General features: G+C 40.6%; 1 protein-coding gene across 2 annotated transcripts in view; it reads left to right on the forward strand.

Moving 5' to 3' along the window:
* Positions 1-25,464, forward strand: part of camsap1b (calmodulin regulated spectrin-associated protein 1b) — a 141,581-nt gene that overhangs the window by 62,580 nt on the left and 53,537 nt on the right. For both annotated transcript variants that reach the window (XM_059993687.1, XM_059993688.1), the window contains exons 3-4: positions 9,213-9,374; positions 20,662-20,742. In XM_059993687.1, the coding sequence (XP_059849670.1) occupies positions 9,213-9,374; positions 20,662-20,742 (243 nt within the window). The remainder of the gene's footprint in view (positions 1-9,212; positions 9,375-20,661; positions 20,743-25,464) is intronic.

Genomic DNA, 25,464 nt, shown 5'->3' on the forward strand with positions numbered 1-25,464 from the left:
GTTGATGAAAGCCAATGCACTATATGCCTTCTTAATCACAGAGTCAACCTGCGTAGCAGCTTGAGTGTCCTATGGATCCCTCTGATCCTCAAACTGCCAAGAGTCTTGCCATTAATGGTATATTCTGCCATCATATTTGACCCAAAATGAACCACCTCTCACTTATCTGGGTTAACTCCATCTGCCACTTCTCAACCCAGTTTTGCTTCCTATTGATGTCCCGCTATAACCTCTGACAACCCTCAACGCTATCCACAACACCCTCAAACTTTGTGTCATCAGCAAATTTACTAACCCATCCCTCCACTTCCTCATCCAAGTCATTTGTAAAAATTACAAAGGGAAAGGGTCCCAGAGCAGATTCCTGAGGCATGCCACTGGTCACTGACCTCCATGCAGAATATGACCCATCAACAACCACTCTTTGCCTTCTGTGGGCAAGCCAATTCTGGATCCACAAAGCAAGGTCCCCTTGGATGCTTTCTTACTTTCTCAATAAGCCTTGCAAAGGGTACCTTATCAAATGCCTTGCTGAAATTCATATACACTACACCTACTGCTCCACCTTCATCAATGTGTTTAGTCACATCCTCAAAAAATTCAATTAGGCTCATAAGGCACGACCTGTCTTTGACAAAGCCATGCTGACTATTCCTAATCATATAATGCCTTTCCAAATGTTCAGAAATCCTGCCTCTCAGGATCTTTTCCATCAACTTAGCAACCACTGAAGTAAGACTCACTATTCTATAATTTTCTGGGCTATCTCTACTCCCCTTCTTGAATAAAGGAACAATATCTGCAACTCTCCAGTCCTCCAGAACCTCTCCCGTCCCCATTCATGATGCGAAGATCATTGCCAGAGGCTGAACAATCTGCTCCCTCGCCTCCCACAGTAGCCTGGGGTACATCTCATCCAGTCCCAGAGACTTATCCAACTTGATGCTTTCTAAAAGCTCCAGCGTATCCTCTTTCATAATGTCCATATACTCAAGCTTTTCAGTCCACTGTAAGTCATCTCTACAATCACCAAGATCCTTTTCCATGATGAATACTGAAGCAAAGTATTCATTAAGTACCTCAGCAATGTCCTCCGGTTGCATACACACTTTTCCACTGCCATACTTGTTTGGTACTATTCTTTTATGTCTTACCCTCTTGTTCTTCACATACCTGTAGAATGCCTTGGGGTTTTCTTTAATCCTGCTTTCCAGGGCCTTCTCATGGCCCCTTCTGGCTCTCCTAATTTCATTCTTAAGCTCCTTCCTGCTAACCTTATAATCTTCTAGATTTCCATCAGTACCTAGTTCTTTGAACCTTTCATAAGCTTTTATTTACTTCTTGACTAGATTTTCAACAGCCTCTGTACACCACAGTTCCTGTACCCTACCATCTTTTCCCTGTCTCATTGGAACGTACCTGTGCAAAACGCCATGCAAATATCCCCTGAACACTTGCAGCATTTCTACCGTACTTTTTCCTGAGAATATCTGTTCCCATTTTATGCTTTCAAGTTCCTGTCTGATAGCTTCATGTTTACCCTTACTCCAAGTAAACGCTTTCCTAACTTGTCTGTTCCTATCCCTCTCAAGTGCTATGGTAAAGGAGATAGAATTGTGATCACTATCTCCAAAATGCTCTCCAACAGAGAGACCTGACCAGGTTCATTTCCCAATACTAGATCAAGTAGGCTTATCTATGTGTTGTGTCAGGAAACCTTCCTGAACACACCTAACAGACAGATAAACCCCTTGCTCTAGAGAGATGCCAATCAATATTTGGGAAACTAAAATCTCCCACCATGAGAACTCTGTTATTATTACACCTTTCCAGAATCTGTCTCCCTATCTGCTCCTCGATGTCGCTGTTACTATTGGGTGGTCTATTAAAAAAACACCCAGTAGCGTTATTGACCCCTTCCTGTTTCTAGCTTCCACCCACAGAGACTCAGTAGACAATCCCTCCATGACTTCCTCCTCTTCTGCAGCTGTGTCACTATCTCTCATTAGCAGTGCCACGCCCCCACCTGTTTTGCCTCCCACCCTCTTCTTTCTAAAACATCTAAAGCTTGGCACTCTAAGTAACCATTCCTGCCCCTGATCCATCCAAGTCTCTGTAATGGCCACAACATCCAAGTACTGATCCACGCTCTAAGCTCATCCACTTTGTTCATGATGCTTCTTGCATTAAAATAGACACATCTCAAACCATTGGTCTGAATGTATCCCTTCTCTATCACCTGCCTATCCTCCCTCTTGCACTGTCTCCAAGCCTTCTGTATATGTGAACCAACTGCCCCTTCCTCTCTCTCTTCAGTTCAATTCCCACTCCCCAGTAATTCTAGTTTAAACTCTCCCCAGTAGCCTTAGCAAACCTCCCTGCTGGGATATCCCCCTTGGATTCAAGTGCAACCCATCCTTTTTGTACAGGTTACACTTGCCCCAAAAGAGGTCCCAGTCCAGAAATCTGAATCCCTGCCCCCTGCTCCAATCCTTTCTACATCCGGAGTATCAATTTTTAAAGCACAATCACTGTGATGGGGAAATGTATTACTACTTGTGTCTTATGCAAAACAATATATGTATGCTCTTAACCCCAATGAGTACATGCAGGATTTTATATAGTTCAATGAAATCTCCTTTTATTCTTCTAAACTCTAATACATATTGGTCTCGTTGACCCAGTTTTGCCTGGCAGGGCTATCCTATAGTTTCAGGCTAGAAAACCTTAATTGCACTCCTGCTATGGTAAATGCATCTTGGATAAGAAGACCAAGCCAAAGCTGCATGCACTTGTCCAGGTGTGATCTCACTGAAGTGTTTTCAATAAGATTATTTCTGTTTTTTTTAAAAGCAAATGAGTATAAAGCCCTGATAATCTTCATCTGCCTATTTGGCAGTGAATTGGTATATGGCTTTCAACATAATGTTTGTCATGCTCTCATTCTACTCCCAGGGTCCCATTTCCCATGCTCCCTTAACCAGGGCCCCTGTTATGTGTTCTGGCTTCACTGAAGTTTTGAGTACTGAGTTACTATATTTTACAATATTGTTGATACACTAAACCAGTTTAGTTAGTTTATAGAGGGTCCAGAATTAAATTACTAACGGTTTACATTTTTTACTCCTCACATGTTGTCATTCTTGTAAAATTTCAATAATGTTTTAATTTCCTCAATTTTTCATGTCACTTTTTATTAGAGTTCCATTATTGCATTCATTTACATGCCATTAATGTCCTGGCCCTGAAAATAATCATAGCCTGTGCTGAGTGGGGCCATCTGTCTCCAGTCCCCACCTAAATTCCCCATTGCACAGCATTGGTTTGGATCTAGAAGGCCAAGAATGCAGTTGGCCTGCATTGTACTGGAAATTTCCACCTTATTTTCAGGTCACATGAGTAGACCGGTACAACTCCATCTATAAAACTTTGGGAAATTTTTTAATGGATGAAAGAGCCGAGCCTTAGCATGTTTGCAGTCAGGACTTGTCTGGATGCTGTTAATATTGCCATAGGTATTGATTTTCTTCCTTATAACTATAAAACTTTTGAAGCGAAATGGGCTTATGGATTCTGGTTCAGATTGAAACTATGAGCAAAATTCCAGTGTATGTTCTTAGATCTCCAAGTTTACTTTTCTATAGTTATACTCCATACTCCAGCATTGCAGCATACTGATAGATTTGTGAGATGAAATGCCTGTTTTAATTCGGAGTTCCACATTTCACTGCAGTGTTGGAGTTTAGACTTGAGTCTTGCCATACAGGTTTCCCCCACTATTTGTAAGGAGAGAGTTCCTATAAAACAGTTCATAAGCCAGAATGTTGAAAAGTGAAGAAGCAATTACCATTTATTTATATGGGGAAAATTTGAGAGCTTTCGTAGACCCAAAAAATAACCTGCCAAATAACACATAAAACCTAAAATAACGGTAACATATAGTAAAAGCAGGAATGATCTGATAAATACACAGCCTATATTATGTAGGAATACTTTTCTACAATTATTACAGCATTATTACAGCAAAATTTCATGCAAGCGCTCTCAGCAGCACTCGCAGCAAAAACACATGGCGCAAGCGCTCCTGGCAGAAGCACTTTTCCAGTAACCTTTAAGCTATGAAGCTACTGAATAACACATAAAAATACACAGCCTATATAAAGTAGAAATAATGTACGCCCAATGTGGTTTCACTTACTGGAATTGGGAATGCAGTGAGGACACTGATGGTGGTGTGTTAGGCTGAGTCTTCGGAGATTGGGTGGTGGGACACTGGGGTGTCATCTCATCGTCGTTTGTTTTCATCAGGGCAGGCTGGTCACCTTCTATGTCTGTCTGCCTCAATGTTGAAGATCAAGTTTCGTCGTCTGCTGTGGCAGATGTGGAAGGCTTGAAAAACGACAGTATGCTTGACTGCTTAGCCTCGCACATTTTTCTATCATACAGTTCTTTGTAAGCACTCAAACCATTCTGCAAACCTGTGTTCAGCTTCAATTGTTAACCTTTCCTCTTCATCAGCTCTTCATCTGTCAGTTCTTGGTCACGGGATGCCAAAACCTCTTTAACATCATCTTCGTCAACTTCCACAAACCGTTAGCCAAATTCAGTATATCCTTACTTCATTCACCATGATCGAAGCTCTTTATTATGTCTAGTTTTACGCCAAGTGTAACACCTTTATGTGCTCTTTTAGGTTTTTCCGATACCTTAGAACTCATCTTGCTAACGGATGCACAAAATAAATCTACATAGAGCAGAGATGCTCACAGGCACGTGCTTAAGCAATGCAAGCTAGAATGCAGTTCCAGGGGAGTAGCTAGTTGGCTCAGCGCATGCTGCCTTTTCTCTTAACAGTGAAAATGCCTTCTGTTAGCGAAAACAGGTAACTAATGTAGGTCTTTGGTAACAGCGAGTTGACATAAAGCGAACGTTCGAAAAACGTGGGACTCCTGTAATTTGATTAAATGATGGCTGTTATGTAAATACTGACAAGATTCAGCCCATTAGCAAAAAAATTCTGAAAGCTCTTTCTTTATCTCTGTCCATCAGCATGCTAGTTTGAAGATACTTAGCTGAAGAAGAAGCTATTCTACTCCAGTCTGAAATAATGATTTATGTATTATGGATTTTATCAAGGGTGGGCCTTTTTCCAACTTCAGTGATAATACCAGCATTTGCTGTAAATAATCTAATTCAGGAAGCTCTGCAAAGTTTGCACAATTAAGAAAACCTTGTATTGATGCTGTTAGTTTCCTTGCAGTTCATCAATAAAGTGATTTGGAATCAGAGAAAAGCAGAGTGATGAATAAGCCTTTCACATATTCCATTTAACTGTAATCAGCATTTCCTTTGGGTGTGTTAATATTGGAAAAAGCTAATGCAGAGTTTTGGTGGTGCATTACATTTGGCACAAACCTCGAATTTGACAGTGATAATGAGGTAATTTAACGGATTTACTTTCTCATGTGGGATTCAGTTCATTATAGTTTATGCAAAATGTTTTTGGTGATGATACTTTAAAATTGTTATGAACTACATCTGATTTTTTTTTTAACTATTTTGCTCAGATGATATGTTGGATGAAAAGAAGGACACCACACAAATTTTGCTGTCCTCCTATACCACTAATCAGTGACCCAAGAACACTTAATTCCACTGCGTCACATTTGTTACACTGCATTTAGAGCCAATGATTTCTATCCACAATTTGACCAATTAAAAGATATGACATCAAGGAAAGCCCCCTTTTCCTGAGAAACAGGCACCCTGTTTGGCCGCAGCTGAGTTGAGGCAGTGTCTGGCCAGGGTAAACCCATATACGAGGAAATCTGCTGATGCTGGAACTTCAAGCAACACACACAAAATGCTGGTGGAATGCAGCAGGACAGCCGGCATCTATAGGAAGAAGTACAGTCGATGTTTCAGGACATCTGATGAAGGGACTCATCCCAAAACGTCAACTGTACTTCTTCCTATAGATGCTACCTGGCCTGCTGCATTCCACCAGCATTTTGTGAGGATAAACTCATGCAAGGCTGCAGGTCCGAACAACATAACCTGTTCAGGTGCCAGGGTACTCTGTGGCCCAATTAACAGAGTTCTTAATGGACATCTTTAATATCCCTCAGACAATCCAGTATCCATTTGGTCTTCAAGGCAGCCACCATCATTCCAGTGCCTTAGGCCCTCTGTTGGTTTGGGTCGTAGTTGTATGCATGATATGCAAGCTGGGCAGTATGATGTGGAATGGCAGAGACTGATAGATTTTGGCACCAGTGGGTCGCAGGAGTTGCCAGTCGGCAACAAACAAGAAAATCTGCAGATGCTGGAAATCCAAGCAACACAAACAAAATGTGTGTTTGTGTGTGTTGCCAGTCAGCGTTGAACTTAATGTAGGTCTGCCTAAGGGACTTCAACTCTGGAATTTTCCTCGTGGGTTTACTCCCAAAACCTTCCCCGTGAAGGCAGTGAAGATTTGAGATCTTCCAACCACAGCACACAAGCCCCTGCCTGAAACAACTGGTTTTAAGAAGCCAGTAACTCTTTTTCCTTTCTATTAGTGAAAGCTGTTCCACCAGGCTTAGAAGCTAAGCCATACATGAAGGCCAGGAGCTGGACTTGGTTGTCAGATGTTAGTTGAAATGCATGCTATTGTCAGCATTTGATAGGTAAAGGGACCTCATCCCCACTACCACCCCTAGCAATGCAACAAGGAACCCGGGTGCCCAAGAGAGTAACAATAACAGGCTTGAATGACTACTGTTCAGGGACACTGACTTCAACAGTCATGGAGTGCTCTGAGTGGCTGGTAATGGATCGTAAAAAAATCCCACTGTCCAGTTGCTTGGACCCTTTCCAGTTCACATACCACTGAAACTAATCCAGAAATGATGCCATTGCTCAACTCCATCCTGTTCTACCTAGATAATGAAACCTCATACTCCAGGATGTTGTTTGTTGACTTTTGCTCATTGTTTAACACGATCATTCCCCAGAAGCTGATGGGTAAACTGTCCTCAGTACTCTACACCCCTCTCTGTAACTGGATTTTGGACTTGTCAGTCAGAGTTGGCAGCAACATCTTGAGCTTTATCAAGCTGAGCAGCTGTGCCCCCTCAGGGTTATGCAGTCATCCTGCTGCCATTCACGTTGGTGACTCATGACCAATCTGCATCAAGTTCGCTGATAATACTGTAGTGGTTGACCTCAACAGCAACAATAATGAGCCGGCATACAGAAAGGAGCTCGAGAGGTATGTCAAGTGGTGGGAGAACAACCACCTGAGTCTCAACGCGGACAAGTCAAAAGATGATTATGGACTTCAAGAAGATACAGATCGACCACTCTCCATTGCACATCAAGCACTCTGTCATGGGGAGAATGAAGAGCACAAATTTGCTCAGCATGTACATAATGAATGACCTAATGTGGACCCAGAACAGCAGTGTTTATATTTTGTGCAAGGCTCCCCACCCCCATTCTAATAACTTTCTACAGGACCACCATCTGACTACAAGGCCCTACAGAGGACAGTAAAAACCACTGAGCAGATTATTAGGGTCTCCCTACCCCTCTTTTGTGACATTTAACTGGAGTGTTAGAATCCCTACCACTCATACCATTTTTTTTTTTGACCCACTATCATCAGGAAGGAGGTACAGAGACTTCAGGACTAGGACTGCCAGACTGGGTAACACCTTCATCCCTTAGGCTGGGAGACTAATGAATATCCTGATATCTCTGAGCGCTTAGCGCTAGGACAGTCAGCTGTTTACTCGTGCTGCACTTTACACATGCATTTATGAATTTTATTTTATTAAATTGGATAATATTTTGTTTGTGCTGTGTGATGTATGTTGTGTCGGTGCAACATGGTTTGGAGGAATGTTGTTTAGTTTGGCTGTATATATGTACAATTAGAATACAATGAACTTGTTTACACTCGGAAAACGAAATGCAGATTAGGTGACCTCTTTGTGAAAAACCTTTAAGTCAGTAAGGGTGATGCTTATCGTTTTGAGTTGTCCATCATTTTAATTTTCAATCTTTCATCTGGCTGTCAGTCTGACCTTTAATATTGATTTGCTGAAAAGTTCCAACAAGTCTCAGCACGAACTTGAACATTTGATTTGAATTCAAAAAATTTGAGGTCATTGGCTATTTCAATTTTGGTACCCATAGCTCCAAAATTCTTTTGCTCTCATGATGTTCCAGAATTCATGATTCTGTTGTATTTGCATATCCTCCAGACATATCATTACCATTTCTTTTCGTAGGGATTGCCAACATCTATGCCATGCATTCTTTCCTAATTGCCCCCCTATCACAGATCTCTTTACTGCACCCTTTACTGCTTCTCTGGAATGTTACACACACACACACACTATCTCTAATTCTTGCTACATTTGCTGAAAGATCATAGCCTGAATAGGTAAACACTGTTTTGCAATCCTTGGGGAACAGGTCTGCTGAATTTTTTTTCCCAGTATTTTGTTTTTTTTCTAAATAAGAAAAACTGCACCAAATTCAAACCAAAAATAGAAATTAATGGGAATGCACAGGAGGTTTTATTTTTGAGAAGAAAAGCAAGTTAATGTCATGGATAATCAAGAGTAGACTGTGGAAAGTGGGTGAACAAATAACAGACACTGTATTTTGAGGGTTGAGCTATCTGCTTAATGGAAAGCAAAACGTGGTTGATAAAGTTCAGTGAGAATGAATGGGTAGTAAAACATACTTTTTATAAATATCTAGGACAGTGCTTTTGTCATCAAAGTTCTCTTAATATGTAAACAGCAAATCTCAAGTTCATCTTTTTTCTTTGTGTGAGGAGCTACTACTGTATATCTTCTGTACTTTCGATCTATGTTGAACTTCTATGCTTTTTCTTGTAGTTTATGCAGCTACTGTTGTAAACAATTCATTGTCTATATCAGTAATGTTATGAACAATACAACCTAGTAAAGTTCTGATGTCCAAATAGGGAAACTGACAATATTGATACTGACCCTATACAGCAGATATGTTTAATTAGAGCAACAACCATTTCAAGTATCAGAAATTGTCCTTTAAAATTTAAAGTAATGTACATTAATTTGAAGTACAGATTATTCGATTTCGGTTTGCAGAGAATACCAGTTTTATTAGCAACTGAAAAGTAAGGTTTTCTAATTCTTCAACCATATACTAATCGAATATTTCTGACATTACAGAATGCTCACATGGCTTTGATTGATGCTCTGATGATGGCCTACACAGTTGAGATGATCAGCATTGAAAAGGTAGTGGCATCTGTAAAGCGTTTTTCCACGTTTAGTGCCTCAAAGGAATTACCATATGATCTGGAAGATGCCATGGTGTTCTGGATAAATAAGGTAAATGAGCTGCTTTATTTTCATGTTCTGTATGAAATTGGTTTATTATTGTTACTTGTACCCCAGAGAGACAGTGAAAACCTTGTTTTACATACTGTTGCTAAAGGTCAAGCATTGAAGTAGAAAGAGGCGAAACAGTAACAGAATACAAAATAAAGTGTAACAGCTCCAGAGGAAGTGCAGTGCAGGTAAACAATAAAGTGCAAAATCCTAACATGGTAGATAGTGAAGTCAAGAGCTCATCTTATCTCAACTGGTCAACAGAGCCTTGACTCAGTAGCAGTACTTCTTCCTCTGACAGAATGTGAGTATAAGTATTGCTTATGAAATATGTGTAAAATCTATTTCCATTTCTTATCCAGTCAAAGAAAGTGCTAATTTTCCCGATGGTACTAATTTTCTGTCTGCTAAAAGCAGCTGTCTCTACACATCCCGGCTTTTGCATTCTAAGCTTCCAATGTGGAACACTATCAAGTACTTCCTGGATGGTCGTGAATATTGAGTCTATTGCAAATATCTTGTCACTTATTTTTCTATTAAATCTTCAATAATTCAACAAAGTTGACTTGCTATTTTTTTTATGGATAGTTCCTCTTATTCTTCCTCTTAGAGTTTTTTGAGGAAGTTATCAGGAAAGTTGATGAAGGCAGGGTAGTGGATGTTGTCTTCTTGGACTTTAACAAGGCATTTGACAAGGTCCCTCATTGGGTTCAGGACCAGCTGGAGGAATGGGATGTGAAATCGCAGTTGGAATTTAATGCAGACACATGCAAGGTATCGCACTTCTGTAGGACCAACCAGGGCAGGTCTTACAAAGTGAATGGTAAGGCACTGAGGAGTGTGGTAGAGTGTGAATACAGGTCCATAATTCATTGGAAGTGACAGCATAGGTAGATAGGGTTGTGAAGAAAGCTTTTGACACATAGTCCTTCATAAATCAAAGTATTGAGTACAGGAGTTGGAATGTTATGTCGAATTGTATAAGACATTGGTGAGGCTCAGTTTCAAGGTTCTAAAGTACATTTATTATCAAGGTATACAACCTCGAGATTCATCTGCTTACAGGCAGCCACAAAACAAGAAACCTGAAAGAACCCAACTTAAAAAAAACACAACATCCAATGTGCTGAGAAAGAGGGGGTGAAAACACAAATCATGCAAACAATAGAAGCAAACATCAGCATTCTTAACCAAATGGAGTCCATAGACCCGGAGCCGGAATATGCTCATAGCCTCGGTCTCAAGTTCATCATACAGCAGGACAAGTTACTGTGAAGCTCACAGATACGAAGCATGTAGCAGCTGGAACAGTCTCACAGCCTCTGCTCTATGGAGAGAGAAATGAACTGGGAAAGAGCAAGCAGAATCTGTCTGACCTTCATTCGCCTCCAGTCTCAACACCCTGCCTTTTCAATCTATTCAGGCTGACGTTTAAAGTGTCCAAACCCCAGGTCATGCCTCACATTAGGATTCATGCCTCGCCACAGTGATATGCTCTGGGCCAAGGCCTCGCTGCCCAACCCAAAACAGTTTTCGATCTTTTCAGATTGGCTCAGTTCTAAGAGTGATCCAACCTTGCTTCTGAATTTGGTGGACAGGTATCAAAACTTCTCCTCCATGTCCCCTCTACAAATCAATCACTCACTCCAACTCCACATACAAAATGCTGGTGGAACACAGCAGGCCAGACAGCATCTATAGGGAAAAGCGCTGTCGACATTTTGGGCTGAGACCCTTCGTCAGGACTAACTGAAAGGAAAGATACTAAGAGATTTGAAAGTAGGAGGAGGAAATGCGAAATGATAGGAGAAGACCGGAGGGTGTGGGATGAATCTAAGAGCTGGAAAGATGATTGGCAAAAGTGATACTGAGCTGGAGAAGGGAAAGGATCATGGGACGGGAGGCCTAGAGAGAAAGAAAGGGGGAGGGGAGCACCAGAGGGAGATGGAGAACAGGCTGAGTGATGGGCACAGAGAGAGAAAAAAACAATCAACTAAATATGTCAGGGATGGGGTAAGAAGGGGAGGAGGGGCATTAACAGAAGTTAGAGAAGTCAGTGTTCATGCCATCAGGTTGGAGGCTACCCAGCCAGTATATAAGGTGTTGTTCCTCCAACCTGAGTGTGGCTTCATCTTGACAGTAGATGAGGCCATGGATAGACATATCAGAATGGGAACGGGACGTGGAATTAAAATGTGTGGCCACTGGGAGATCCTGCTTTCTCTGGCGGACAGAGCATAGGTGTTCAGCGAAACGGTCTCCCAGTCAGTGTCGGGTCTCACCAATATATAAAAGGCCACACCGGGAGCACCGAATGCAGTATACCACACCAGCCGATTCACAGGTGAAGTGTCGCCTCACCTGGAAGGACTGTCTGGGGCCCTGAATGGTGGTGAGGGAGGAAGTGTAAGGGCAGGTGTAGCACTTGTTCCATTTACTAGGATAAGTGCCAGGAGGGAGATCGGTGGGAAGGGATGGGGGGGACGAGTGGACAAGGGAGTCGCGTAGGGTGCAATCCCTGTGGAAAGCAGAAGGGGGGGGGAGGGAAAGATGTGCTTGGTAGTGGGATCCCGTTGGAGGTAGCGTAAGTTACGGAGAATTATACGTTGGACCTGGAGGCTGGTGGGGTGGCGGGCGGATGGGGTGAGGGCAGATGTGCGGGAAATGGGAGAGATGCATTTGAGAGCAGAGTTGATGGTGGAAGAAGGGAAGCCCCTTTGTTTAAAAAAGGAAGACATCTCCTTCGTCCTGGAATGTAAAGCCTCATCCTGAGAGCAGATGCGGTGGAGACGGAAGAATTGTGAGAAAGGGATAGTATTTTTGCAAGAGGCAGTGGGAAGAGGAATAGTTCAGGTGGCTGTGAGAGTCAGTAGGCTTATAGTAGATATCAGTAGATAAGCCGTCTCCAGAGATGGAGACAGAAAGATCAAGAAAGGAGAGGGAGGTATCGGAAATGGACCAAGCAAATTTGAGGGCAGGGTGAAAGTTGGAGGCAAAGTTAATGAAGTCAACAAGCTCAGCATACGTGCAGGAGGTAGCGCCAATGCAGTCGTCGATGTAGCGAAGGAAAAGAGGGTGACAAATACCTGTATAGACTTGGAACATGGACTGTTCCACAAAGCCAACAAAAAGGCAGGCATAACTGGGACCCATGCGAGTGCCCATGGCTACACCTTTGGTTTGGAGGAAGTGGGAGGAGCCAAAGGAGAAATTGTTGAGAGTAAGAACTAATTCTGCTAGATGGAGGAGAGTGGTGGTGGAGGGGAATTGGTTAGGTCTGGAAACCAAAAAGAAGCAAAGAACTTTGAGACCATCCCGGTGGGGGATGGAGGTATATAGGGACTGGACGTCCATGGTGAAAATAAGGCGGTGTGGGCCAGGGAACTTAAAATCATTGAAAAAATTCAAATTGTGAGATGTGTCATGAACATAGGTGGGAAGAGATTGAACAATGGGGGGTTAAGACAATGTCAAGGTATGCAGAAATGAGTTCGGTGGGGCAGGAGCAAGCTAAGACAATAGGTCTACCTGGACAAGCAGGTTTGTGGATCTTGGGTAGGAGGTAGAAACGGGAAGTGCTGAGTGTGGGAACTATGAGGTTGGTGGCAGTGGATGGGAGATCCCCAGAGCTGAAGGTTGGTGATGGTATAGGAGACAGTGGCCTGGTGCTCCTTAGTGGGGTCATGATCAAGGGGTAAATAAGAGGAGGTATCAGAGAGTTGTCGCTGTGCCTCGGCCAGGTAGAGATCAGTACGCCAGACAACAACAGCTCCACCCTTGTCAGCGGGTTTTATAGTGAGGTTGGGATTGGTGCATTGGGAGCGGAGAGCAGAGCGTTCAGAAGGAGTGAGGTTGGAATTGAAACAGGGTGTGGTGAAGTCGAGATGGTTGATGTCCCGTCGACAATTAGCAATAAAGAGATCCAGAGCAGGCAGAAGACCAGAACAGGGTGTCCATGAAGAGGAGGAGGGTTAAAGATGGGAGAAGGGGTCATCGATGGGGGTAGGAGAGTCCTTGTCAAAGAAGTAAGCTCGGAGACGGAGCTGGCGGCAGAAGAATTTGGTGTCATGGAGTACGTGGAATTCGCTGAGGTGTGGGTGAAGGGGGACAAAGGTGAGGCCCTTAATGAGGACAGAGCGCTGTGCCTCAGAGTTGAAGGTCACTCCAACTCTATCCCCAGTTTAGACTCTGAAACCTTTTCAAACACGTTACTTCCAATTTTGCAACGCACCAGCGCAGCACATCCACTTCGCTTTTGCTTGCTTCTTCATTGCTTGCTGTGATAGTTCACCACAATTTATTTCATAAATGGTGTTAACAATGTTTTTCGTCATATTTCTTGCCTTTTTGACAGAAAGCTGTCACCCAACTTCATTGCTTGCTGTGTTAGTTCGCCACAATTTATCTCATAAATGGTGTTATTAACAATGTTTTTCATCATATTTCTTGCCTTTTTGACAGTAAGCTGTCACCCAACTTCACTAGCACCATCTTAAACTGGAACTTTGGAAATATTGTGTGCACTTTTGGTCACCTACCTGCAAGAAAGATGTAATTACAGTTGAAAGAGTAACAGTTAATAGGTTAAATGCAAGCAGGCTTTTACCACTGAGGTTGGGCAGGACTACAACTAGAGGTCATGGGTTAATGGTGAAAGGTGAGAAGTTTAAGGGGAACATGAGGGGAGACTTCTTCACTCATAGGGTGCTGAAAGAGTAGACTAAGCTGCCAACGTAAGTGGTGCATGTGAGTTCAATTTCAAAGCTTAAGGGAAGTTTGGATAGGTATATTGATGATGGGTATGGAGAGTTATGGTCCGGGTGCAGTTTGATTGGAGTAGACAGTTTGAATGGTTCGGCACAGACTGGTTGGGTCGAAGGTCCTGTTTCTGTGATGTACTTTTCTATGACTCTATGGCTCTGTTGGTTTTCAGTGAGATAGATTTCTCTGATCTCTTAATTTCTTTTGCTTACACTGATTCTTTTTCTTACTGTCAGTGTTTTATCTTTTTAATTTTTTCATTCTCTGGAATATTTTTAAAATATTCTTTGTGTAAATCTTACTTAACTTGTACTTGGCGCTGTGATCACATAATATTTCATAATATCTGACACCAGATTGATGCCCATTGGTTTGTCTTGCAGTTTTTGTTATTGAACATTTTACATTTTGCTAAATATGCATATAATCTTAAAAAAACAGTCCTCCACTTTTTCATTTCTATTTGATGTTAGTTTATTTAGGAATTGTTAAAAATTCCCCAACGATATTACACATTTTTATTCATTCTGTATGTTGACTAATTGTTTCCGTTTTTCCAAAAATGTATAGTACACTAGAGAGAAGGCTGAATAATCACTTTCTTTCCTTTGTTTCTATAAATGTAAATTCTGTTTCTTTTATTGTCCTTTCTGACCACTGTCAGTATTTAAATTTTTTCTTTGAAAATGAATTTTATTCTTGTGCCTGTAATTGTTAACTGTGCCAAATATGCAACCATGTTTCTGTCATTTGTTTTGCATCTTTTTCTTCTAATTAACACACTGTCCTTATGTTTTATTATTAATGCTTGTTATGTAACATTGGACTAACAACTAGGCATGCTTTTTTTTTGTCTTTTTAATCCGATTTTTTTAATCTTGTTTGTTTCTGTGACATTTTCTGTTTCTCAAATTATCTCTTATGGTATCTGATGATGTCTTCTGGGGAAAATGGGTGTTTCTCTGGAAGCTTCTCATCCAGTCATCTTTCTGCAGAATTAGTTATTCAATCCAGTTGAATCGGCCTGCTTTGGAGTTTGTGTTCAATGAACTGGAAAAACAATATCCCTTATCAAGCTTTTGTTTACACACTTTTATTTGGTTTTGTAATGTTGGCATTACCTGTCATTTTAGTAGTAATTTGCAGGAGAATTGGATTGTAATTGAAAAGAAACCCAATTGTGCTGTTCAACTTTAATTTACTTACTATTGCCATTATTTATTGTTAATAGTTCTATACTACTTACTCCAGGAGAAGTTGACTATTAGAGGGGAAGAAAACAAAAACTAAACCATAATTTACTATAATCTGCCACTTTCATTCTTCTATTTATATCCGAAACATTTTTTTATCTCCCAGATCTTCCACAGGTTCTTTTAATGCCTTAACTCTTGCAATTTTTCTGTTTATACCTTCCACTGTATCATACTTTAGTAAGGCTGTTAAATTGGCACGTCTGGGACTTCGTGCCATACTGGTAGATTTTGCTGGATATTTGGATGTTACTCCTATAATATACAAACACATTTTAATTCATATTTTTTAAGTTGCAACACAATAGAATTCCTGCAGTTTTACTATTTTTGTATTTTCATGGAAGGATCTTGTTCATCACACTTCATGCTGTTTATCTTGTGCAGTTTTCCATCTTGTATAAATTTTGTATCTGTGTACTATCATAGAGTCAAAGTTGAGTTTGTTGTCATGTGCACAAGTACATTTATGCATGGGGAAAGAAATAAATGTACATATTAAAGCTATTATGAACTCTTTCCTTCTTTCTTTCCTTTCTTTCCTTCTTTCCTTCCCTCCTTCCCTCCCTCTTTCCCTCTCTTTTTTTTCTATAGGGATATGTCAGGGAGGGGAGGGGGGAAGGGTTGATTTTTTTTCTTTCTGTAACCTATTTGAAAATTCAATAAAAAATTTTTTAAAAGAAGTTCATTTATCCACAGTTGAAATGAAGTACTTAGAGGAGCATCACAGGCACATGGTATCATCCAAGCAGCATTTACAAAAAAAAAAGTAAACTAAGCATAAATTATACATGGCTTTCGCAATTTAAAAAAAGTTGGAACAAAAAGTCAATTTTAGTGCAAAATGTCAGAATAGTCATTGTGTTGCTAAATTGTAGTGGTGATTATGGTTTTGCTAGTTGGGAAGGAACTACTCTTGCACCTGATGGTCTGGGATTTCAGGCTTCTGTACCCCTTGCCTGTTGGTATTTGTGAAAAGGTGGCATGGCCTGGATTGATCTTTGGATACTACCAGTGGATCTACCACCTGTGGATACTACCAATGGTGGGGAGAGGTGTGTCTATGATGTACTGGGTAGAGCTCACTACTCTGCAGCTTATTGTGATTCTGCATAGACCATGGTGCAACCTGTCAGAATACTTCCAACAGCTCATCTGTAGAAGTTTGTTAGTCTTTGGTGACAAGACAAAACTCAACATACTAAGAAAGTAAAGACACTGGTGTGCTTTTCTTATGTGGTAGGCCCAAGACAGGTCATCTGATATATTAATGCTCAAGAATTTAAAGTTGCTAACTCTCTCACCATTGATTTTCCCCCATTTAGATTGGTGCATGTTTATCTTTTCTTTCCCTTCCTTCCTGAAGTCAGCTCTTCAGTTTTGCTGATGTTAAGTGAAAGGTTGTTGCTGTAGCACCATTCAACCAGTTATCCTATATGACAGTCAGAGAATCCATTGAGAGACGCAGCATAGCAATAAACCCACTGAGTCCATGAATCACCCACTCACACTGATCCTACACAAGTCCAATTTTATTCTCCCTGCCTTTCCATTGACTGCCACTCCCCAAATTCTACCCCATACACAATTTACAGTACATTAACCTATCCACCCTCGTATCTTTGGGAAGTGAGAGAAAACTGGAGCACCTAGCGAAACCCACACAATCACAGGGAAAGCTTGCAAACACCATACACATCACCCTGAAGGTCATTATTTAAGTTCAATGATCATTCAACCATATGTGAATATATATGAATACAGCCACATGAAACAGCATGCCTCCGGGGCCAAGGTGCAAAACACACAATACCAACAGTAAAACACAGTGTAAGGCACATATTAGATAGTAGTGAACATAGTCACACAAAAAATGCAATATAGCCCAAGTCCCTGAGTGACATGTCCTGAAATCAGTGGTGCATGGATGATTATCAGGAAGAACAACCCAAGCCCTCAGTAGTCTGCAAAAAAAGCATGCACACAATCCGTCTTGTCTTCCACTGAGAGAATAAACACTTGAGGATAGCGCCAATGGGAGTGGCTGCCCCCAATCTAGCATGGATGCCATGCCACAGTGCCTCTGGTGTCTCCTGTCCTGGGCAGCTGCAACAGATGAGCCTATGGCAAGAGACCTAGTCCTTGGTGAATTCCACATACCAATGTCCCAAGACAAGACAATCTCTCCTTGTATGACCACACACAGCCTTTGCACACTGACTCTGACACCTTTCTGTAACAGGCAGCAATACTGCCAGCTGCACCACTGTGCTGTCTCTGTTCAAAGAAAGAGCTCAACATTGACAATGTTATTTCAATAGCATTTTTCCCTTGGTATATTTTTGTTTTCTGTTCTACTAATGTAATATTTATTTACTTTTTTTCTTAAACCATGGGGTTCTTGCTGTTCGTATTTTTTTTACAATAAGGATTAATTTCAGTGTTGGCTGCTTAGTGACCGAAGCCACAACATGCCCAGAAAATAGAAGTCAGTCTGTTTATCTAAAGATGTAACATAAAGGTCAGTTGTCATCAATCTGAATTAAAAACAAGAATAATGAAAATGCTAAAGGCACTATAAAACTGAACTCATACCAAACCTTAGAAAAAAAAGGAAAAAAATTATCAAATTGTATCCTCATCATGACACTTCCTTTAGATGTGGCCACCAGGATTAGTGAGATGTCGAAGCACTGGGGGCAGTATCAATACTTCTGTTAAATCTGTGAAAAATGATGCATGAATATCATTAAATTTCTATATTAGACTTGGCATTTTGTCATAACTTAATTTGTCGTTATTCCTGTGTAGCAGGGTTATGTAAAGATGTCGTTACTCACACATTTACTTAGCAACATAGGATAGCTACGTATTGCTTTGCTTAGCAACCAATAAAAACAGGACGACAGGTCCAATAAGCTTTCAGCCAGCATTCAGATTGGCGAAAGGCCAGTTTGTTAGTCAGTTAACTATATAAAATTGTTCTGATTTTTTAAAAAAATGGCTTAAATAATTCAAAAGAATATGCAATACTTTGTTCTGAAAGTTTGTGTATATTCCTCATTTAGTCATTGTTGCTTTTCTGTTTACAAAACTTTTTATGAAACTAAGCATTAATTTTGATTTATTAATTAATCTGGTTGTTTGCCAGGATTGTGTGAAATGATATTTGTTCTCTCTCACAAAATTGATAAATGCAAGTGCAGAAAGTACAATATTTTGTAATTTTCATTTTCAGTGTCCTTGTCTGTTTCATGAAGTTGAATTAGTAAAACCTTCTGCTAGGGAAATAACTGGTGACTGTTTGATGTGTTAATCTGTTCTCAACTGTTCATGCTGTTTGTTTTGCTATGGGTGAATATTATATGAACCTCAATTTCATGATCTGTTACTAAAGCTAGAAGAAACAAAACAACTATAAAGTATTATATTTTATGTTGTGTTAATTGTTATTGCCATTAATGTTGAAGTTGCAGTTATGAAACTATAAATTGAAGACAGTATTGAATTACTGCAATTTATTGGATTCGTACTAAGTGGTACATGATGACTATTGTAATTGAATTGAAGTTGAGGATAATCTTTTTACTCCTCCTTCTTTGAATGTCATAGTGATTGGTTTTTGTTTGTCTTATTTCCAGGCATCTTGTTGGTGGTTCTGTTTTAATCCCCTTTTTATTGACTGGTGTTCAAACTAAACATATTTCATTTGGACTACTTGCAGCTCCTTTGTCAAAGATATGATTATTATTTTAAATATCTGCAAAGAAAAAGAAAGTACTGCCTTTTTGTATTTCTACTTGTATCCCCATTTTTATTTGAAAGACCAATTGCAATGGGAGAACCTTTAGATAGAAACATACATGGAACATTATAGCACAGTACAGGCCCTTCAGCCCACAATGTTGTGCTGGCTCTCTAGCCTAGTCTAAAACTACACCCTGGAGGTGCCATCTTCCAAACGTTGCCTGGAGAATGTTGGAAAATGGTCAGCCAGCGAGCTCCAGGAATGGGAATTTATCGACTGTTTAAAAAAAAACAGTTTGAGTGCCATTTGTAGATCAGGACTTTGATAGAACCCCAGCCATCTAAAAGGGAAAACCAGAGACATTAAAGAGAGGAATTTAAGTTGTTTCTGCAGACGAGCTTGAAGAGCCAGCTGTTTGGTCCCTTCTTATCTCCGCCCTTTTAGTTCAGTCCTTTTGTTTTTGTCCCTTTTTTTTCCAACTCTCACTTAGATTTTTTTGATACTTGTGGCATTAACGTGTGTTGAACTCCTTCCAATCAATGCTTCTTTGCTCTGCCCTTCACACCTTGTTCCTCCTTCCAGCTCTTCCTTTCCACTCCTGCAGTGTTATACCAATTGACAACGACTTTTTCAACTATTCCAAAATTTCCAGACATTCTTGTCTCCCTAAACTATTGTGTATTTCAGCTTTTTTAAAAGTCTTGTTTACTAGTTTGCTTCTACATTCCTGGTTCCATCCCACATTTCTGTAGAGAAGAGAAGGCTGAAAGAACTTACAGTAAAGTATAGAAAATAATGACAGGTCTGGATAGAGTTGGATACGAAGAAGCTGTTCCCTTTAACAAAGGGGTCGGGGTTAGAAGACAAAAGTATGAAATAAACAATGAGAATTAACAATGACATGAAGAACAGTCTACATGAACAAAAAGGACTGCAGATGCTGGTGTATGGAATAAAAACAATGCTGAAAGGACTCAGTGGGTCAAGCAGCACCTGTGGCAGCAAAAGATACAAGTCGACATTTCCCATTGAAACCCTATATCAGATTCTTACAGTGTCATTATCCAAAAAGTAAGCCTAAATTTTTGCCACCTCAGATGCTGCTTGATTTGGTGAGTTTTGCAGGAGTTCTGATGTTGTACCTTTCTATGCAGCAACGGTTAAAGTTTGGAATGGACTGCCTGCAGCTAAGGTGGATACAGCTTGCTTTGTTGCCTTCAAACTGGAGTTAGATTACTGTTGTGAGGAAACATTTGTAAGGCTACACAGTTGGTGCCAGTGGAAGGAGCTAGTGTTAAACTGATAGAGAGCTTGGTGGGGGGACACAATAGACCAAAAGGCTTTCCTATACTGTAACTACTCTGATTCATGCTCCTGACAAAAGTAATCTTTCTCTTTATTGCAGCTCTGGATTTGTATATTAGAAACTATATTTTTGCTGACCCTTTATCCCAACTGTTTTTATTAACATGCTTCTGTTTCTACTTTGAGATAAAAGTATCTTTGTTGTCTTTTGCCTTTATAGGTGAATTTAAAAATGAGAGAGATTACAGAAAAGGAATTTAAACTTAAACAACAAGTTATAGAAAGTCCAAGTCACCAAAAGGTAATTTTTTTAGGCTTATCACATTCTTCTAGATCATTATATAGTATATTGACTTGACTATTAAGTGCACTTCTCTTCTAGTTTGTTTAACTCTGATTATATAAGAAAATATTTGTCAAGCAATGAGTCATCATTATATTTCATTCTTGATGCAATATTTAGTATTTAATGAAAGCAAGATACTTAGATGTACTCTTATCAAACCTTTTGTTTGCAAGGTTCATTTTTTCCTTGAACATCCGTATTTAGCGGGTTTAAGTTTTTTTGTAGTTACTGTTAATTTCCTGCAATATTAAAACTCTGCAGTTCTGTTAACGGTATTATATAGATTAACTATATGCTATCTGTGCCAACATCTCAATTTGTAAATAAAGTTTGAGTCAGTCAAACTTCCCATCACTTGTCAATTAGAATGTACTTGTAAACACATGAAATTCTGCAGATGCTGGAAATCCAAAGCAAAATACACAAAATGCTGGAGGAACTCAGCAGTTTAGGCAGCATCTATGGAAATGAGCAAACTGTCGATATTTTCTGCTGCGACCCTTATACTTGTGACTTAAAGGTTAATAGTGTATATTTTAAATGAGCAAATGCATGCTTGTCTTGCTGAACATAGAGCTGTGGTTAATAATTATGAACTAGAACTAGAAGATGCCTTGTTACAAATTGTACTTTTGATTTTTGTTGGAGTATACTTGCTCCGTGAAAGATATCTGTTTCTTATTTCTTCATCAAAGCTGAGTTATTATTCTTACAGAAACAGATTTGATCCAACCTCTATATTGATTCTGAACAGATTTTAACCAGTGATGAAGCTTACTCTATGGAAGCTTGAGTGCCTTTGGACATATGATTTAAAGAAATGTTTCATCCCGGAAGACTAAACTGAATAATCACTTAATACTTCAAGAAACAATCAGTAATGGTTATTTTAGACCTTAAGACATGGGAGCACAATTAGGCTATCTGGCCCATCGAGTGTGCTCCTCCATGGCTGATCCTTTTTTTTTAATCTTCTCCTTAACCCCAGTTCCTGGCCTCTCCCTGTAACCTTTGATGCCATGTCCAATCAAGAACCTGTCAATCTCTACCTTAAGTAAACCCAACAACCTGGCCTCCACAGCTGCATGTGGCAACGAATTCCACAAATTCATGAGTCTTTGGCTAAAGAAATTTCTCCGCATCTCTATTCTGTAAGGGTGCCTCTCTATCCTGACTTCTCTTCCTAGACTCTCCCACCATGGGAAGTATCCTTTCCACATCTACTCTGTCTAGGCCTTTCAACATTCAAAAGGATTCAATGAGACCCCCCCCCCACCCCCATCCTTCTGAATTCTGGCGAGTACAGACCCAGAGCCATCAAATGTTCCTCGTATGATAACCCTTTTGAATGGGTTACCTCTCCAATATTGTTCAAATTGCCAGTATGCCCTTGTCAAGAACAGATCCTCTAATGATCAGATTAAATATTTTGACGGGGTAACAAAGTTTATTGATGAGGAGTAGAGGTGGCTTTCACTGACTACAAGTAAAGCTTTTGACAAGGTCTCACATGGGAGATCAGTCCAAAATTAGAGCAAGTTGGTAAATTGGATGCAAAATTACTTAGCAATAGAACATGAAGGGTGATAGAAACGGGCTGTTTTTGTGATGGGAAGCCTATGCCTGGTGGTATTCCACGTGGATCAGTGCTATGACCCTTGCAATTGGTAATAGACACAAATCATATGGATGTGTCTGTAGGGGATACAGTTATTAAATTAGCAAATGGCATGAAGATTAGTGCAGTTTTTCAAGGTGTAAAGTAAGTGTAGTCTTGGACAACAATAATATCAATGTGTTGGTGAAATGGACTGAGAAATGGTAGGAGATTAATCCAGGTCACCGCAAGATAATGCATTTTGTGATTTCGCTTTGCAGGGTCTAAAGTTGTATAGAGGAACAGAGGACCTTGATGTAAAAGTCCAAAGTTCCTTGAAGATAACTGCACAGGTGGAGATTGTGATTATGAAGACATGTGGGATATTGGCTTAGAAACATAGAAAATAGGTGCAGGAGTAGGCCATTCGGCCCTTTGAGCCTGCACCGCCATTCAGTATGATCATGGCTGATCATCCAACTCAAAACCCTGTACCTGCTTTCTCTCCATACCCCCGATCCCTTTAGCCACAAGGGCCATGTCTAACTCCCTCTTCAATATGGCCAATGAATTGGCCTCAACTGTTTCCTGTGGCAGAGAATTCCACAGATTCTCCACTTACTGTGAGAAGACGTTTTTCCTCATCTCGGTCCTAAAAGGCTTCCCCTTTATCCTTAAACTGTGACCCCTCATTCTGGACTTCCCCAACATCGGAAGCAATCTTCCTGCATCTAGCCATTCCAATCCCTTTAGAATTTTATACGTTTCAATAAGATCCCCCCTCAATCTTCTAAATTCCAGTGAATATAAGCCTAGTCGATCCAGTCTTTCTTCATATGAAAGTCCTGCCATCCCAGGAATCAATCTGGTGAACCTTCTTTGTACTCCCTCTATGGCAAGAATGTCTTCCTCAGATTAGGGGACCAGAACTGCACACAATACTCCAGGTGTGGTCTCACCAAGGCCTTGTACAACTGCAGTAGAACCTCCCTGCTCCTGTACTCGAATCCTCTTGCTATGAATGCCAACATACCATTTGCCTTTTTCACCACCTGCTGTACCTATATGCCCACTTTCAATGACTGGTGCACAATGACACCCAGGTCTCATTGCACCTCCCCTTTTCCTAATTGGCCACCATTCAGATAATAAACTGTTTTCCTGTTCTTGCCACCTCACATTTATCCACATTAAATTGCATCTGCCATGAATTTGCCTACTCACCTAACCTATCCAAGTCACCCTGCATCCTCTTAGCATCCTCCTCACAGCTAACACCGCCGCCCAGCTTCGTGTCATCTGCAAACTTGGAGATGCTGCATTTAAGTCCCTCATCTAAATCATTAATATATATTGTAAACAACTGGGGTCCCAGGACTGAGCCTTGCGGTACCCCAGTAGTCACTGCCTGCAATTCTGAAAAGGTCCCGTTTATTCCCACTCTTTGCTTCCTGTCTGCCAACCAATTCTCTATCCACGTCAATACCATACCACCAATACCATGTGCTTTAAGTTTGCACACTAACCTCCTGTGTGGGACCTTGTCAAAAGCCTTTTGAAAATCCAAATATACCACATCCACTGGTTCTCCCCATCCTCTCTACTAGTTACATCTTCAAAAAATTCTGTAAGATTCGTCAGACATGATTTTCCTTTCAGAAATCCATGCTGACTTTGTCCAATGATTTCACCTCTTTCCAAATGTGCTGTTATCACATCTTTAATAACCGACTCTAGCATTTTCCCCACCACCGATGTCAGGCTAACCGGTCTATAATTCCCCGGTTTCTCTCTCCCTTCTTTTTCAAGAAGTGGGGTTACATTAGCCACCCTCCAATCCTCAGGAACTAATCCAGAATCTAAGGAGTTTTGAAAAATTATCACTAATGTATCCTCTATTTCTTGGGCTGCTTCCTTAAGCACTCTGGGATGCAGACCATCTGGCCCTGGGGATTTATCTGCCTTTAATTCCTTCAATTTACCTAACACCACTTCCCTACTAACATGTACTTCCCTCAGTCCCCTACTATTTCCGGAAGATTATTTATGTCCTCCTTAGTGAAGACAGAACCAAAGTAGTTATTCAATTGGTCTGCCATGTCTTTGTTCCCTGTGATCAATTCGCCTGTTTCTGACTGTAAAGGGCCTACATTTGTCTTAACCAATCTTTTTCTTTTCACATATCTGTAAAAGCTTTTACAGTAAGTTTTTATGTTCCCTGCCAGCTTTCTCTCGTAATCTTTTTTTCCCTTTCCTAATTAAGCCCTTTGTCCTCCTCTGCTGGACTCTGAATTTCTCCCAGTCCTCAGGTGTGCTGCTTTTTCTGGCTAATTTGTATGTTTCTTCTTTGGATTTGATACTATCCCTAATTACCCTTGTCAGCCACGGGTGCACTACCTTCCCTGGTTTATTCTTTTGCCAAACTGGGATGAACAATTGTTCCAGTTCATCTATGCTATCTTTAAATACTTGCCATTGCATATCCACCGTCAACCCTTTAAGTATCATTTGCCAGTCTATCTTAGCTAATTCACGTCTCATACCTTCAAAGTTACCTTTCTTTAAGTTCAGAACCTTTGTTTCTGAATTAACTATGTCACTCTCCATCTTAATGAAGAATTCCACCATATTATTGTCATTCTTACCCAAGGGGCCTGACATGACAAGATTGCTAACTAACCCTTCCTCATTGCTCAATACCCAGTCTAGAATGGCCTGCTCTCTAGTTGGTTCCTCAACATCTTGGTTTAGAAAATCATCCCGTATACATTCCACGAAATCCTCTTCCTCAGCACCCTTACCAATTTGGTTCACCCAATCTATATGTAGATTGAAGTCGCCCATTATAACTGCTGTTCCTTTATTACACGCATTTCTAATTTCCTGTTTAATGCCATCCCCAACCTCACTACTACTGTTAGATGGCCTGTAGACAACTCCCACCAGCATTTTCTGCCCCTTAGTGTTATGCAGCTCTACCCATATCGATTCCACATCCTCCAGGCTAATGTCCGTCCTTCCTATTGCGTTAATCTCCTCTCTAACCAGCAATGCTACCCCACCTCCTTTTCTTTCCTGTC

The sequence above is a fragment of the Hypanus sabinus genome, chromosome 18, assembly GCF_030144855.1.
Source record: "Hypanus sabinus isolate sHypSab1 chromosome 18, sHypSab1.hap1, whole genome shotgun sequence".
NCBI lineage: Eukaryota > Metazoa > Chordata > Chondrichthyes > Myliobatiformes > Dasyatidae > Hypanus > Hypanus sabinus.